Source organism: Mytilus californianus, unplaced genomic scaffold (assembly GCF_021869535.1).
Source record: "Mytilus californianus isolate M0D057914Y unplaced genomic scaffold, xbMytCali1.0.p SCAF_11, whole genome shotgun sequence".
Classification (NCBI taxonomy): Eukaryota; Metazoa; Mollusca; class Bivalvia; order Mytilida; family Mytilidae; genus Mytilus; species Mytilus californianus.
This window is the reverse complement of record NW_026262593.1, coordinates 13,517,175-13,533,286: the sequence shown is the minus strand read 5'-3', so window position 1 is coordinate 13,533,286 and position 16,112 is coordinate 13,517,175. Positions and strand designations below refer to the sequence as shown.

General features: G+C 31.4%; 1 protein-coding gene and 2 long non-coding RNA genes across 7 annotated transcripts in view; 2 read left to right on the top strand and 1 right to left on the bottom strand.

The window, feature by feature from the left end:
- LOC127719590 (nucleolar complex protein 2 homolog) overlaps positions 1 to 16,112 on the top strand; it is a 227,607-nt gene that overhangs the window by 10,690 nt on the left and 200,805 nt on the right. For all 5 annotated transcript variants that reach the window (XM_052225814.1, XM_052225812.1, XM_052225813.1 and 2 more), the window contains exons 5-12: positions 2,352 to 2,519; positions 2,877 to 2,988; positions 3,553 to 3,725; positions 4,041 to 4,151; positions 8,106 to 8,219; positions 8,490 to 8,678; positions 9,703 to 9,842; positions 10,684 to 10,795. In XM_052225814.1, coding sequence (XP_052081774.1) covers positions 2,352 to 2,519; positions 2,877 to 2,988; positions 3,553 to 3,725; positions 4,041 to 4,151; positions 8,106 to 8,219; positions 8,490 to 8,678; positions 9,703 to 9,842; positions 10,684 to 10,795 — 1,119 coding nt within the window. The remainder of the gene's footprint in view (positions 1 to 2,351; positions 2,520 to 2,876; positions 2,989 to 3,552; positions 3,726 to 4,040; positions 4,152 to 8,105; positions 8,220 to 8,489; positions 8,679 to 9,702; positions 9,843 to 10,683; positions 10,796 to 16,112) is intronic.
- The window catches only part of LOC127719605 (uncharacterized), an 85,287-nt gene that overhangs the window by 131 nt on the left and 69,044 nt on the right, over positions 1 to 16,112 (bottom strand). The window lies entirely within an intron of this gene.
- LOC127719601 (uncharacterized) lies at positions 5,233 to 7,943 on the top strand. The gene is made up of 2 exons (XR_007990419.1): positions 5,233 to 7,011; positions 7,529 to 7,943. It is a non-coding gene; the product is annotated as an uncharacterized LOC127719601 (long non-coding RNA).

Sequence of the window (16,112 nt, the reverse complement as noted above, 5' to 3'; positions counted from 1 at the left end):
TAAGTTTATGTGACAGTTGTAATAAAGCTTTATATTTAGGACTATCAACATAATATCAATGATAAGTAAAGAAGGCGAGACATTTCAGTGTGTGCACTCTTGTTAAAATTTTAATAACTTTCTTAAACTATCCTGGATTTGTACCAAACTTGGACAGAAGCTTGTTTATGATCATCAGATAGTATCCAGAAGTAAATTTTGTAAAAATGAAATTCCATTTTTTCCGTATTTTACTTATAAATGGACTTAGTTTTCTGCTGGGATACAATACATTCACTCCGAGGTTAAAGTTTTTTTTAAATTTTAATAACTTTCTTATACTATCCTGGATTTGTACCAAACTTGGACAGAAGCTTGTTTATGATTAAAAGCTAGTATCTAGAAGGACATTTTTTGTTAAAATTTTGTACCTGTTTATCTGTATTTTACTTATAAATGGACTTAGTTTTTCATCCAGTCAACATTACATACAGTCTGAAGTTAAATTTTTTAGATTTATAAACTATCCTGGATTTTTACCAAACTTGGACAGAAGCTTCTTAAAATAAAAAAAATAGTATTGAGAGGAATATTTTTATTGATGTTTTTCCTCATTTTTGTTGAGCCTGCGATTAACAGCAAAAGTAGGCGAGACACTGGGTTTCGCGGAACCCTTACGATTTTTTTATCTGAAAACGATTTTTTCATTAAATATTAAAGGGTGTCTTTTACATGGTAAAATTACACTACTGTCTTATGGTATTATGTAAATTCTTTTAAACCAGGTGTATTCATAAGCACATGTCCCAAGTCCGAAGCATGTTGTTTAGTGGTTGTCTTTTTTCGGTGCAGTTCATATTTGCTTTTTGTTTCTGGTTTGAAGTTAAATTAGATCTGTTTGTTTTTTCCTGTTTAAATTGTTTTATAACAGTGTTTTGGGGCCCTCGGTAGGATGCTGTCCAATGTGAGCCAAGCTTTTGTGTTGAAGGCTGAATTATAACCTATAATTTCTAATTTTGACTACACTGTGTTTTGATGGAGAGTTGTCTTCCTACCACATTTAAAAAGATATTCCCTGACATTTGACAAATCCATTAGAATAATCGAGATATTGAAATTGAACTGAAGTTGCCTAGTAGGTTTCTTACATTGACCCGGCTATCCTTTTTCTCTCTTGCTCGATAGTTTTATACTGGTCATTTGGGGGCACTGTGTAGCCTACTGATCAGTGAGGTGGCTCAAAATCTTCTTACACTATTTTACATTTTCGTACTTAATATATTAAAACCGAAAATTCAACATCTGATCGTCTTTAGGAAATAATAATTATTTATTTTTATTTTGACGAACATTTTGAAGAGCATTAATCACTACAGGCCGAACATATAGTTAGATAATCTGTTCCCTGACCAAGATAACTATAAATAGAAATTAATTTTTCTTATCTCTGCCTGCATCTGTCATCACTCGGTGTCTATTAATTAATAGACATTTGATAAGGAAATAACGTTGCAATATTTAAACAAAGAAAATTGCAATTTTAAAGAAAATAAAAACTATTCAAGGACGTATATCAATTTAGATTATATACGTCCTTGGTCTATCCTAGACGTAAAATTTCAATAAAGTGCAAGAAAGACTTCATTTCAATTTCAGTATTGTCCTTTAGTTAGTCCCACAAGGACGTTGAGGTATGAAAATTATGAAATAGCCTGCTTCGTACATTATGTACATTTTCCCTAGACTCGGAATCTTAAGTGAAATGATAGAAATACTTCTTTTATAGATTTTAGTTTTAACAAATCTCGTTTCGAATATAAATCGCATTGTTTACGTGAAATCTTATCTCGTATCTAAACACAGCTGGTTTCAACGTTTGACTCTAATTAGAATAACTACGCGTATATGTAAGGTAAATATTAGCAGCTTGTAATTGCCTGCAAGGAAGTATTCAAATGCTTATTAAAGTAGCTTGCATCATAATAAATTTCGCATCATATGTAACATATCTCTATAGCAACTTTAAGATGCTAATGATTCAACAGGTCAAATAATAAGCTATTGCGCATGTACATGAAAGGTGGCCATAGAAAGAAACAGATGTATTCCGAATAACATCCGGTGTTCTGAAAGACTACGGATATCGTACAATATATACTGCGTAAACCCTCAGGGGTTTACGCAATAAACTTACTAAGACCAATCAGTCATAAATGCCCCTTTAACTTCATTAAACTTTCATGATATCATAAGAATTCTGTTTCAATGACTTAAAACTACGGTTTGTGAAATAAGATGAGAGTTTAATACATTTTGTTATCTGTATCAGTGTTAATTGACTCAGGTGCCAATCATGTATGGAAATATTACAGGTGGCCAGTGATGTCAGTATGAGTGATGAGGAGGAGGAGGAGGAGGAAGGAGGAGTAGAAAATGATCAGGAGGAAAAAGATACAGATAAACCAAGAAAGAAAGAAAAGAAAAATAAAGGCATTTTAGTTACCAGTAAAATGATCAAGGATTGGTCTGATAATGTACAGGTAAGGGCTACTCATAATGATGATTCAGAAATTATTGTGTACTTATATATTTTTGGGATCGTTTAAAAATGGACACTTATGCTGTATATAAATGATGATATTATATTTGAATTGTAAGTTTAAATTTTCCACATCAATTCATGCGATTTTAAAATTGATTTGTTACATTTCAATTCTTAAACTAGAAAATTGAAAGCCCGTTAATTTATCTTTTTCTACCAGTTGCAAAATTTAGAATCCAATGAAATATAGATTATTATACAATTCTATTTTACTTTGTGACATTGCCTATGAAGTATCATAGTTTATTTGATAATTTCTTAACTAAACAGCCTAATATTATCATTTTTTCCTTAGAAAACTCCATCACCAAATGTATTGAAGGAAATGATTAGTGCCTTCAGAGCAGCTGTACATCAAGCAGGAAGTGAATTGGAATCTTCCAAGTATAGAGTGGAGGGGAGCGCAGGTACTGTGTTGTTCACCAAGGAATATTATATATATTTCTATAACAGAATGATATCTTATGCTGAACTCATCTGTTTTTGTAAATTTTCAAAGAAGCAGAAATCAAAGGCTCTCAGTTTTACAATTTATCCTTTTCATTAATGAACAGTGTTTTTATTAAAAGGAAAGAAAACTTGTTTATCTAAGCCAGGTACTATTTAATCAAGCATTTAATGATTGCCATTATGTACTCAATAATGACTGTACTATTACTAATAGATATGATGAATTATACCTATGTCAGTATGTTTGACATTTCTGGAATAAACTTAAAAGGGTATTCTCTCCACCAAGGGTTAATAAAGGCCATATTCGTCAGTCATGACTGAATTATATACAAATTACTGAAGTAAATGCCAAATTTCAGTCAAAATGAATTTTGTAAATTTACCAGGACCAGACATTTTCAAAATCCATTCTGTTTTTAAGTTACTATATTTAAATGTAAAAGCTTTTGCGATAATAAAACTGTCGCTCGGTATTGAACAAGTAGTTTTCATATAAAATGTTTTGATTTACTTTTCAGTTTACAACTCAGTAATCAGAATGTGTTTAACTTTAATACCACCGGCACTTCTGAAACATTTGGGATTACCTCCCCTTACAGATCTACAGAAACCAACGCTTCCATCAAAAAGTAATACCAAGTGGAAGAAAATTCGTCTGGAAGTGAAATCTTATCTAACTGCTGTATTACAAGTAAGATTTTATACTGGAGTAAGGAGAGATATGGGTCAAAGGTGTTCATTCACAAATATATGGTTCATAGCAGTTTATAACTTTTTCAAATCAGCTTTAAGATTTTCTTTAATTAATGTTTTTAAACATTACAAAGTAACGCAAATGATTTGAGGAATGGTTGTGATATACTGCTGTAATTTATTTTCATAACTCTTTTAAAACAATTAAATTCACCTTATCAATAGCTGTCTTTGAAAACTATAGAGAAATGGCTTTAGAAAATTGATATCTGATTACAAATTAAAAGTGCAAATTGTTATTCTTTTATTCCAGCTTCTGTCAGAAATAACAGAGACTTCTATGGTAAATGTAATGGTCAAACATGTTTTCAAACTAGTGGCCTACTACGTAACCTTCCCCAAACTGGCCAAAGCATTGTTAAAGGTAAGTTGAACTATTTGTTATATCTCCTGGAGGTATGGTAATGTTTGTGATGTCAACTCAGAAAAAGAAATATTTATGATATTAAAGGAAATCAGGAAATATGTGTGACCATTCTTTAAGGCTGGGAAGTCATTAATGAGTAATAGCTCATAATTCTGCTTGTTTACCATACTTATGTAGCTCCAATTTGTATTAAGAAGGAGGTGATTGATGAATCGTCATGAAAAGTCCATGAAGTTTCATTTAAGCAGTTGTCATATGAAATACTGCGAATTAATTATATTTTTAGAATACAATTTTTAGGGATTTTGTGCATAGTAGGAAATCATGAAATTATATACTTAACTTAAATATAAACTTTAGCTACATTTTTTGTACTTTGGTAGCATCAAATGATAAAACCAGGAAACTAGGTATCCTGGAAATAGCAAATATTTTTTCGAGCCATGAACACTGATACAAAAATAAATAAATAAATCCACAATATATGAAACATATATTTAAATACTACAGAATAAAAGGAAAACCAATGAATTATGTATAGTGACATCAAAATGATGTATTTTGATGATGAAAATCTAATTATTGACTTATCTACCTATTAATTTGGGTAACATTTCCAACATGCATTAATTTTCTGGGGACTTCTAATTTGTGATACTGTCCTATACATGCACAAAAGACACATATATATGTATAACAAATAAAAAAAACGACTAAAAATATATATATATTTTTTTCAATTTAGACTTGTTTATATATATATAAATATATATATATATATTTTATACAACGCAATCATAGGTTTGAATGTTGTTTTCAATTTAGACTTGTATATATATATATATATATATATATATATATATATATATATATATATATATTTGCTAATATACAACTTTCCATTCGTTTGATGTGTTTGAGCTTTTGATTTTGCCATTTTATAAAGGACTTTCCATTTTGAATTTCCCTTGGAATTCAGTATTTTTGTTATTTTACTTTTCAATAACTTTTTGGACAAATTAGAGAGTGGATGTTTTTTAAGGGTTCTGATTATTCACTTCGTACTTAATTCCAAGTATGTATTTTTATACGACCGCAAAAATTAAAAATTTTTTGGTCGTATATTGGTATGACGTTGGCGTCGTCGTCGTCGTCGTCGTCGTCCGGCGTCGTCCGAAGACACATTGGTTTTCGCACTCTAACTTTAGTTTAAGTGAATGGATCTCCATGAAATTTCACCATAAGGTTCAATACCACGAAAGGAAGGTTGGGATTGATTTTGGGGGTTATGGTACCAACAGTTAAGGAATTAGGGGCCAAAAAGGGGCCAAAAATAAGCATTTTTGTAACTTTCAGACAATAACTTGTGTGTAAGTGTATGGATCTCTCTGACATTGTACCACAAGGTTCCATATCACAAAGGGAAGGCTGTAATTGATTTTGGGGGTAATTGCCTCAAAATTTTAGGAATTAGGGGCCAAAAAAGGGGCAAAAAACAAGCATTTTTCTAGTTTCATGACAATAACTTGTGTGTAAGTGTTTGGATATTTCTGAAATTGTACTACAAGGTTCCATATCACAAAGGGAAGGCTGGAATTGAGTTTGGGGGTAATTGCCCGAAACGTTTAGGAATTGGGGGCCAAAAAGGGGCCAAAAATAAGCATTTTTCTAGTTTCCAGACAATAACTTGTGTTCAGGTGTATGGATCTCTCTGAAATTGTACTGCAAGGTACCATACCACAAAGGGAAGGCTGGGATTGAGTTTGGGGGTGATGAATCATAAGGGGGTTCAAAAAATTTGGGGGGGGGGATTTTTTTTTTTTTTTTTTTTCTTTTTTTCCTTTTTTTTTTCTTTTAAAATTTTCCATTTTAAGTTGGTTATTTCTGATTTATATTTAAAAGCAAATAATAATGATATGGTAGGAGATACACACCAAACAGGATGTGTAAATTATTATATAATAAGTATTGTGCAATAGCAAGAAATTTTCAATTGCACAGTATTGCACAATAGCAAGAAATCTTCAATTGCACAGTATTGCGCAATAGCAAGAAATCTTCAATTGCACAGTATTGCGCAATAGCAAGAAATATCCAATAGCACAATATTGCGCAATAGCAAGAAATTGTCAATTGTACAGTATTGCGCAATAGCAAGAAATATTCAATTGCACAGTATTGTGCAAAAGAAGATACTTCGTATAAATTGCTTATTTCTTGATCAATTTCAATGGGGTTTTATTCTTGAATTCTTGGGGTTCTTTAATATGCTGAATCTAACCGTGTATTAAGTTTTTGGATTTTGGGCCCCGTTTTTAAATTGGTCCACATTGAGGTCCAAAGGGTCCAAAATTTAACTTTGTTTGATTTCATCAAAAATTGAATTATTGGGGTTCTTTGATATGCCGAATCTAACCGTGTATTTAGATTTTTAATTTTGGGTCCCATTTTTTAAATTGGTCTACATTAAGGTCCAAAGGGTCCAAAATTAAACTTAGTTTGATTTTAACAAAAATTGAATTCTTGGGGTTCTTTGATATGCTGAATCTAAACATGTGTTTAGATTTTTGATTATGGGCCCAGTTTTCAAGTTGGTCCAAGTTGGGTCCAAAATTAAACTTTGTTTGATTTCAACAAAAATTGAATATATGGGGTTCTTTGATATGCTGAATCTAAACATGTATTTAGATTTTAGATTTTTGGCCCAGTTTTCAAGTTGGTCCAAATTGGGGTCCAAAATTAAACTTTGTTTGATTTCAACAAAAATTGAATATATGGGGTTCTTTGATATGCTGAATCTTACCATGTATTTAGATTTTTTATTTGTGGGCCCGCTATCAAATTGGTTCATATTGAGGTCAAAAGGGTCCAAAATTAAACTTTATTTGATTTCATCAAAAATTGAATTATTTGGGTTCTTTGATATGCCAAATCTAACCGTGTATTTAGATTTTTAATTTTGGGTCCTGTTTTTTTAAATTGGTCTATATTAAGGTCCAAAGGGTCCAAAATTAAACTTAGTTTGATTTTAACAAAAATTGAATTTTTGAGGTTCTTTGATATGCTGAATCTAAACATGTGTTTAGATTTTTGATTATGGGACCAGTTTTCAAGTTGGTCCAAGTTGGGGTCCAAAATTAAACTTTGTTTGATTTCAACAAAAATTGAATATATGGGGTTCTTTTATATGCTGAATCTAAACATGTATTTAGATTTTTGGCCCAGTTTTCAAGTTGGTCCAAATTGGGGTCCAAAATTAAACTTTGTTTGATTTCAACAAAAATTGAATATATGGGGTTCTTTAATATGCTGAATCTTACCATGTATTTAGATTTTTTATTTGTGGGCCCGCTATCAAATTGGTTGATATTGAGGTCAAAAGGGTCCAAAATTAAACTTTGTTTGATTTCATCAAAAATTTAATTATTGGGGTTCTTTGATATGCCAAATCTAACCGTGTTTTTAGATTTTTAATTTTGGGTCCCGTTTTTTAAATTTGTCTACATTAAGGTCCAAAGGGTCCAAAATTAAACTTAGTTTGATTTTAACAAAAATTGAATTCTTCGGGTACTTTGATATGCTGAATCTAAACATGTGTTTAGATTTTTGATTATGGGACCAGTTTTCAAGTTTGTCCAAGTTGGGGTCCAAAATTAAACTTTGTTTGATTTCAACAAAAATTGAATATATGGGGTTCTTTGATATGCTGAATCTAACCATGTATTTTGATTTTGGACATTGGACCATAATAGGTAAATTAAAAAAATTGAAGTTCTTAGACCACATTCTTTCTGTGTCAGAAACCTATGCTGTGTCAAATATTTAATCACAATCCAAATTCAGAGCTGTATCAAGCTTGAATGTTGTGTCCATACTTGCCCCAACTGTTCAGGGTTCGACCTCTGCGGTCGTATCAAGCTGCGCCCAGCGAAGCATTTTATTTAATTTCAGAAAATGACCAACCTATGGAGTTCTGCTGAAGAGACAACAAGAGTGGTAGCTTTCCTTTGTATCAACAGACAAGTCATGATATCCCAGGAATCTATGTTAGAACCGTGTATAAAGGTAGGTCAATAGACATTAAAGTAGGTCACTGTATCCCAATAATCAAACCAAAAAAAAAAGTGATAGAGATTATTCAACAAATTAATATGAAAGTGGATTGCCTAGTTTTTTATTTGAAAGTTTGTTTAGTTTTTCTATTGCAAAACATGAGCTTGACAATGTCTTTACAATTAAGAAGTGGAAAATAAGGCTGAAACAAAGAAAATAGAATGTTTTTTTTTTTTTTTTTTACATATATTGAATATTTTATAAAACTCATTTATTTTTCAGCAAATGTACATAGCATATGTAAAGAACTGTAAATTTACATCACCCACAACACTTCCATTGATCAACTTTATGCAGCGCTCCCTGGTGGAGATCTTGACTATAGATACAGTATTAGGATACCAGTATGCCTTTATCTACATCAGACAGTTAGCCATACACTTACGTAATGCTATAACTGTCAAGAAGAAGGTTTGTTTCATTGGTTTTATTAATATTACTTACCTATAAACTGTAAAAAACAAAACATTTGAAAATTGCCTTTTTCAGACTACTTTGTTTGAAAGTCTTTTATTGGCATATGGCGTCAGATCTTTTGAAAATAATTTCCACAAATCAACAGTGAACAGGAATGAGTTTCACAAAAAATGCACGACTAAAATTGATCGTAAGTCTTACACAATTCAGTATACTTACTATCAATTTTAGTTGTAAGATTTTTTGTGAAACTCATTGCTGTGACTTAGATGAAAGTAGTCATGATATAATTAATTTGTATTGTATTGTTTTAAATATTCAAAATATTTGTCTGTGAGTTCTTTGAGATATTTTCAAGGAAATTGATATAATAAATATGAATTATAAATAAGCAGAATATTTGACCTTTTTTTATAGCTAAATGTGGTATGTGTAAGGGCTGTTGAAGTCTTCTATTTGTATATAATTTTCTTAAAATTAAGTAAAAAAGTAGAATTAAGTATTTTAAGCAGATTTTTTCTATGTGTTTAATATTGTTAAATGTAGATACTTGGTACTTGGCTACCATCATTAAAACAGGAAGCCATGAGATGATACCATTTAATGTCTTATTACATACTGTAGATGCATGATTATTCGTAGGATACCATTTTTTTGTGGATTTCATGGGTACAGGTGAACCACAAATTTAATGTTCAAAGAAAAACAAATTTTCTATAGGATTGTATGCCGACTTTTGTAAAATGACAAAATCAAATAAAAAAAAGTAAGAGAAAAAAATGAATGAATCCACAGTACCTTCAAGAAAAACAAAAACAAAAGTGTTATATAAAAGACACTGACTATGCGGTATGGGCTTTGCTCATTGGTGAAGGCCGTACAGTGTCTTATAGTTGTTAATTTCTGTGTCATTTGGTCTCTTGTGGAGAGTTGTCTCATTGGCAATCATACCACATCTTCTTATTTTTATAGCACTGGCAATGAATGTAAATATAAATATGCTAAAATTATATTACAGGAAAATGTCCAGGCAGTTTATAACTGGCAGTACATTCATTGTCTGGCATTGTGGGTACGATTGATGAGTGCCACCTATCCCAGTGACGTTCTACAACCCTTGATCTACCCATTAACACAAACAATTATAGGAACCATTAAGTAAGTATAATGTGTAAATACAGCAGGATAAAAAAACATATTGTCTACCTTTAGACTATTTGAAAGACCAAACAGCCTAAGTCAGGGGCGTCAGTGGCTGAGTGATCCAAGTAGTTCGCCTACAAAATCAATATCCTGTCAACCCTGTGGTTGTGAGTTTGAACCTCACATGTGGCACATGCATTAAACTCTGATCTCAATTGACTAGGATTGCCGGTTTTCCTGTCGAGGGTTGTTGTTCTTTCTGACCACTCCACTTTCCTGCACCAATAAAAACTGGCCACCACGATATAGCTTCGAGTACTGAAAGTAGAACTAACACAATGAATCAATCAATCAATCAATCAATCAATCAATTTATTCATGACTCCAGACAATTTAGAGCTTGGCATATTGTATAGATATCTGACTGTATCAAGTCTCTTGACCTATGGAAGTCTTTTGGGTATGTTTGTAGTTAGTTTTCTGTTTCATTTCCTTTTATTCATTTAACACTGAATAGTTTAATTTCCAATTCAGTGCCCCTCCTCAGAGCCCTTGTGGGGTATACATATGATACATATTAAGGTAGAGTGATCCAAAAAAGATATTAATATAGACATCATAAACATGGTTGGATCATATCTGTCATATTAAGTTTGTTTTCTTGTTTGAATATATGACTATACAATATGGGTTATTATCATTGTTGAAGGCTGTACTGTGACTTAAAATTGTTTATAACCACGTCATTTGTACTCTGGTGGATAGTTGTCTCATTGGCAATCATACATAGTTGTCTCATTGGCCATCATACCACATCTCCTTATTTTTTATCTTAATTTATTAAATTTATCTTCAGACTAACACCTACAACAAGATATTTTCCTCTACGTTTCCACTGTATAAAGATGATGAACACCTTATCAGAATCTACCAACACATTTATACCAGTCCTGCCATTCCTGTTAGAGGTAGGAACTTTTTTAGCATGCAATTATTTTGGTAATTAGAAATCTGAAAATGAAAGATTGATTAAATAATGTGAAGGATTAATTGAGGTTAATTCCTAGTAATTAATCAAAGAAGTGCAAAATTTACAGGAAGAAAAATGGAACAACATCAGCATCATTAAATATTTATACAATTCATACCTACCTTGTTTCTCAAGTGAAATAAACAAGAAATATAAATTATTTTGTTTTCACCATATGATAAATGATTGAACTTTCAACATTTGTTATATATTTGTATCATATATATTATACATACATGTTATTTATAGGGTTACTTGCTTTTATCACAGAAGCTAAAGGCAGAAGTATCAAGAAAAAGAAAATTCATGGTTACATGATTTTTAGTTTTCTTGAGAAAGAATGAGTTATCTCCTCTTGTACAATAGTGAAAAATAAGCTGAAGTTAAATTTGAGTTATCTCCCTTTGTACAACGGAGAATCAGTTTGAGTTGTTGAAGTAAAATACAAGGCACATGTGTCTTCTTCTTTGAATTAAAATCACTTCTAAATATGATTGCCGTGGGGACATTTTTTGTCCATTGCCTTAAATTGCATTGTCTATTCAACAAAAAACAATAAAGCATATTGTTATAGATGCTTTCAAGTACCATTACAATTCCAAATTTAAATGAATAATGTATTCATGAGAAAGATTGCCTACTTATTAACTGAATCTATGTGCTGATTTCAAGTTCAGAGAATTTACCATTTGATGTCATATCGCTAGAGAATATATCTTATAACCTCATTGATATATAAGTCAAAGTTCACTTTTGGCAAAAATGGCCTTGTATTTCAACTTGATTATAAAATATCACAAAGGCCACAATTAAGTTCTTGAATGGTACAATTGGTCAAAAGTATATTATCTTTAAAACTCATAAATTATGAGAAACTAGACCAAAACTGAAGTTACACAATACATATGCATAAATAAGGGGTCATAACTTTGTAATTTAAAAGGTGATGCGCCAAACAGAAGTTTTTTTGTATTAATAGTAACACCACAACTATGTTTATGTAACATTTGTAGTATGTTGACCTGTTTTATTTAAGCATTAGAAATTTAGGTGCCAATTTTAACCCTTTGTAAACTTACTCTTTCTGGTTTAAAAACAAGGACTTACTTTTAAAGTAAACAGTGACTTATTTGAATTAAATAATGTTCAATGCTAAATGTAGTATAATTGACAAAATTTGACGTTTAAGAGTTACAGATCAATTGACTTTTTGATACAGGTATTCAATAAAACTCATAACAGATGTCAAACATTGACAGAAAAAATTACTTACTTTTCCTTTGATTCTGAAAACACTCATTTATAACTACTATTACTAGGATAAAACTATCCTTTGTTAAATCTGTGGTTTTAATTGAACAAGAGAAAGTTTTATACAGTATATACAAAAAGAATAAAATAAAATTTGAGTTTCAAATTCATTTTGTGATAGTTATGAAAGTGAAATAATTTTAAGTGCAAAAAGTGCAATGTATTTTGAAAATGACGATACATATAAGATCAATGACCTGATCTGTTATGGATGTGTTAGACTTTTGTGGTAGTTTTACTTTTATAGACACCTATAAAAATACAAAGATAGATGAGTCTTATTAAAATGAAATATTATATTTAATGTCCCCAGAACTAGCTTGCACTGTCATGACGTTTCTTTTTGATACAGTTGATAGATCATTTTAATGACAATTTTTTTTGGAAGGACTCATAATGAAAGAATGTCATTGAAGAATACAAAAAAAATGTCGAATATATGAACCCAATATTTGAGGTCATACATGATTGGTATTAGGTCAATAAAACATAAATTTTATTGATCATGTTGAACTGATATGTATGAAAAGAGATAATTTTTCTTTGCTGTGAAGTTATAATCCTGTTAGTAGATGATTAGTATTGACTAATTAATTGTTTGACTGACAAGGGTTAAAACAAGAAAACTCTTGCTTTTGAGGGGACCTAGCTGCTGAACCATAGCCATAAGATCTACTGTTCTGCAGCTAGAGGTAACCATGCTTTCACAAGACCTCTGATTAAAAAATCCTGCACATGAGGCAACCATGCCACCACAAGACCTCTGAATAAAAACTTCTGCACATGAGGCAACCATGCCACCACAAGACCTCTGAATAAATGCTCCTGCACATGAGGCAACCATGCCACCACAAGACCTCTGAATAAAAACTCCTGCACATGAGGCAACCATACCACCACAAGACCTCTGATGTGCTGTTTTTTTTCAATTGCTTTGGAATCATTTATTTTTGTTGGTATCAATTTTTGCGGATTGAGGAAAAATTTTATTTTCTAGGATACTTGATTTTGTGGTTTTGTCAAAGTCTGTGTACAAGCCAATATGAAATTTGTACTTCCTTTAACACCTAATTCGTGGTTCACACATACCCAAGACATCCACAAAAATTGGTGCCTTAGGTTAACACAGGAGAGAATATGTGCATAAAAGATGGTTAGTGATATTCAAGTGTAATATTTCCAAGAATAAAATCTTGATTTCAAATATTTTATTGATAATAATTATCAATGAGAGTCGGATAACAGGCAAAGACTACAAGCATCCTTTCCCATAACAAGAGGGAACTTTCAGGAATGTGGAAATACCATGCCAATCTTGTCTTGCTTGTCTGAAAATCTCTCCCGGACAAATTAACACAGTGTATGTTCTAGGACAAGTAATTTCTGTTATAGCACAACCAGTAGGGACAAGTCATAACAATTTCTGGGCAACTATTTTTGTATAGTACTTGTCCATGGACAAGTGACGAATTTTGATATTTCCACAGCCATGATTACAGACACCAAATATGCAAATAATTTACAAAGTAATAAATTCAGATGAACATGTGGGTGTTCAAATATCTATCCAAAACTAAAATTTTTTAGTTTACATAATTGAATAATGGTAATCTAATAATACTATTAAATACATTAATGGTAGAGTGAGTTATTATTATAGCAGATTTATATTAGATCTAAAGAATAAGATGTAATTGCATTAATTCAGTTGTTTGATACCAATCTCACTGTGTATCTTCTGTATAGTCAGTTAATGACAGTGGATGTACAGAGTTTAATGTCCCCCTGGGTAATGATGGCTGAATAATATGTGGAAACTCTTGTATTTTATTTCTAACTTCATTTATCATGGAAAATCAACTTTGACAAATGAAACATAAAAATGATGGCCATATTATGTCTATAGGTTAAATATAGTTGAAACATTTATTAATAAACCATGAAAAGAGGTCAAGATCAGGTGACTTCTATATTTGTGTCACAGATGACCACTGACAAGTTTCACCTGTTGTAGACACAATCTATATTCTTTTCCTCAAATGTGACATTACTGACATGGAATAAACACCACGTTTTTCTTGCAACAAGTAACATGAGGGGGTGCCCCTTCAGGAGCACCCTACTACACCCCTGATTTTTGATAGGGTTGATTCATTTTGGTCGATCTTTAGTTTTCTATGATTTTTTTGTTGTTGTCTTTTTATTGATTTTCTATTTTGTCGTGATGTTGTCTTTTTGTATATGACTTATGGTGTATGTTTCCCCCCTTGGTACCCTCTTTTTTCCATCAGATTGATATGTTTACCTTAGATTGATTGTATTGAGATCCAATATACTTGACTTTGTTAATTACAAAGTAACAGAATGAAGAATTTCACTTATGTATATCACCAAGCCATGTAAATAAGGTCAAGGACAACTGACACATGTCAGACAAAATCTCCAGACCTCCAGACAAAATATGACTTGTCTAACCCGTTAAACTTCTTTAAAAATATTAGGCTAAAAACAGTCAAAGATATGAATACCTTCATCTTACTAAGGTTTTGTTAATGATCTAAGCATACCTATGTCTTACTAAGGTTTTGTTAATGATCTAAGCATACCTACATCTTACTAAGGTTTTGTTAATGATCTAAGCATACCTACATCTTACTAAGGTTTTGTTAATGATCTAAGCATACCTATGTCTTACTAAGGTTTTGTTAATGATCTAAGCATACCTCCACATCTTACTAAGGTTTTGTTAATGATCTAAGCACACCTACATCTTACTAAGGTTTTGTTAATGATCTAAGCATACCTACATCTTACTAAGGTTTTGTTAATGATCTAAGCATACCTACATCTTACTAAGGTTTTGTTAATGATCTAAGCATACCTACATCTTACTAAGGTTTTGGTAATGATCTAAGCATACCTACATCTTACTAAGGTTTTGTTAATGATCTAAGCATACCTACATCTTACTAAGGTTTTGTTAATGATCTAAGCATACCGTCATCTTACTAAGGTTTTGTTAATGATCTAAGCATACCTATGTCTTTCAAAGGTTTTTATATATAAGCAAACTGTATGTGTCTGTCCCAAGTCAGGAGCCTGGAATTCAGTGGTTGTCATTTGTTGCTGTATATCATATTTGTTTTTTTTTTGTTTATTGTTTGTGCATAAATCAGGCCGTTAGTTTTCTAGTTTGAACGGTTTTACATTTGTGATTTTGGAGCTTTTTCTAGCTGACTATGCCTATGGATTTTGCACATTGTTGTAAGCTGTACAGTGACCTATAGTTGTTAACTTCTACATCGTTTGGTCTCTGGTGGAGAGTTGTCTCAATGGCAATCATACCACAGCTTCTTATTTTTATACATGTATATGTCTTTCAAGGGTTTACTTGAACATATATATAATTAGCACACCTATGTCTTGCAATGGTCTAAATGACGGACAGTCCGAGTCCATGTGGATAATATATTGATGTACAGTAATATTCAGCTTGTTATTTCAGGTTTTTTTAAGATGTCTGATGAATATTTACACCTAATGTGATACAGGTGTGACAACCTCTGATAGTGTTGATTATGTAAATATGAGGACTCTTTTCAGGTTTATGTAAGATTCAGTTGATGTGAACGTAATTAAGTACTTTTAAGTCTGTATTGACTTTTATTGTATGTTCTTTTATGTAACTTTTGTTAGTTGACTAATAGAGATTAAAAAGGGGGGGGGGTTGTGATTTATATTAATGTTTCTCTTTTGTTATTTGGAGAATGGAGTGTTAATTTTAGATCTTTGATAGTATTTGTTTAATTTATTCACAACCTTTATAAGGTATACTAATTAATAGAGCTTAATATGTTTTATTGAAACCTGTGTGTTGTTAAAGACTGTATGTTTCATTCTTTTGATGTCTATAGGTAATTGTATTGTTGGGCTTCTGTCCCTTT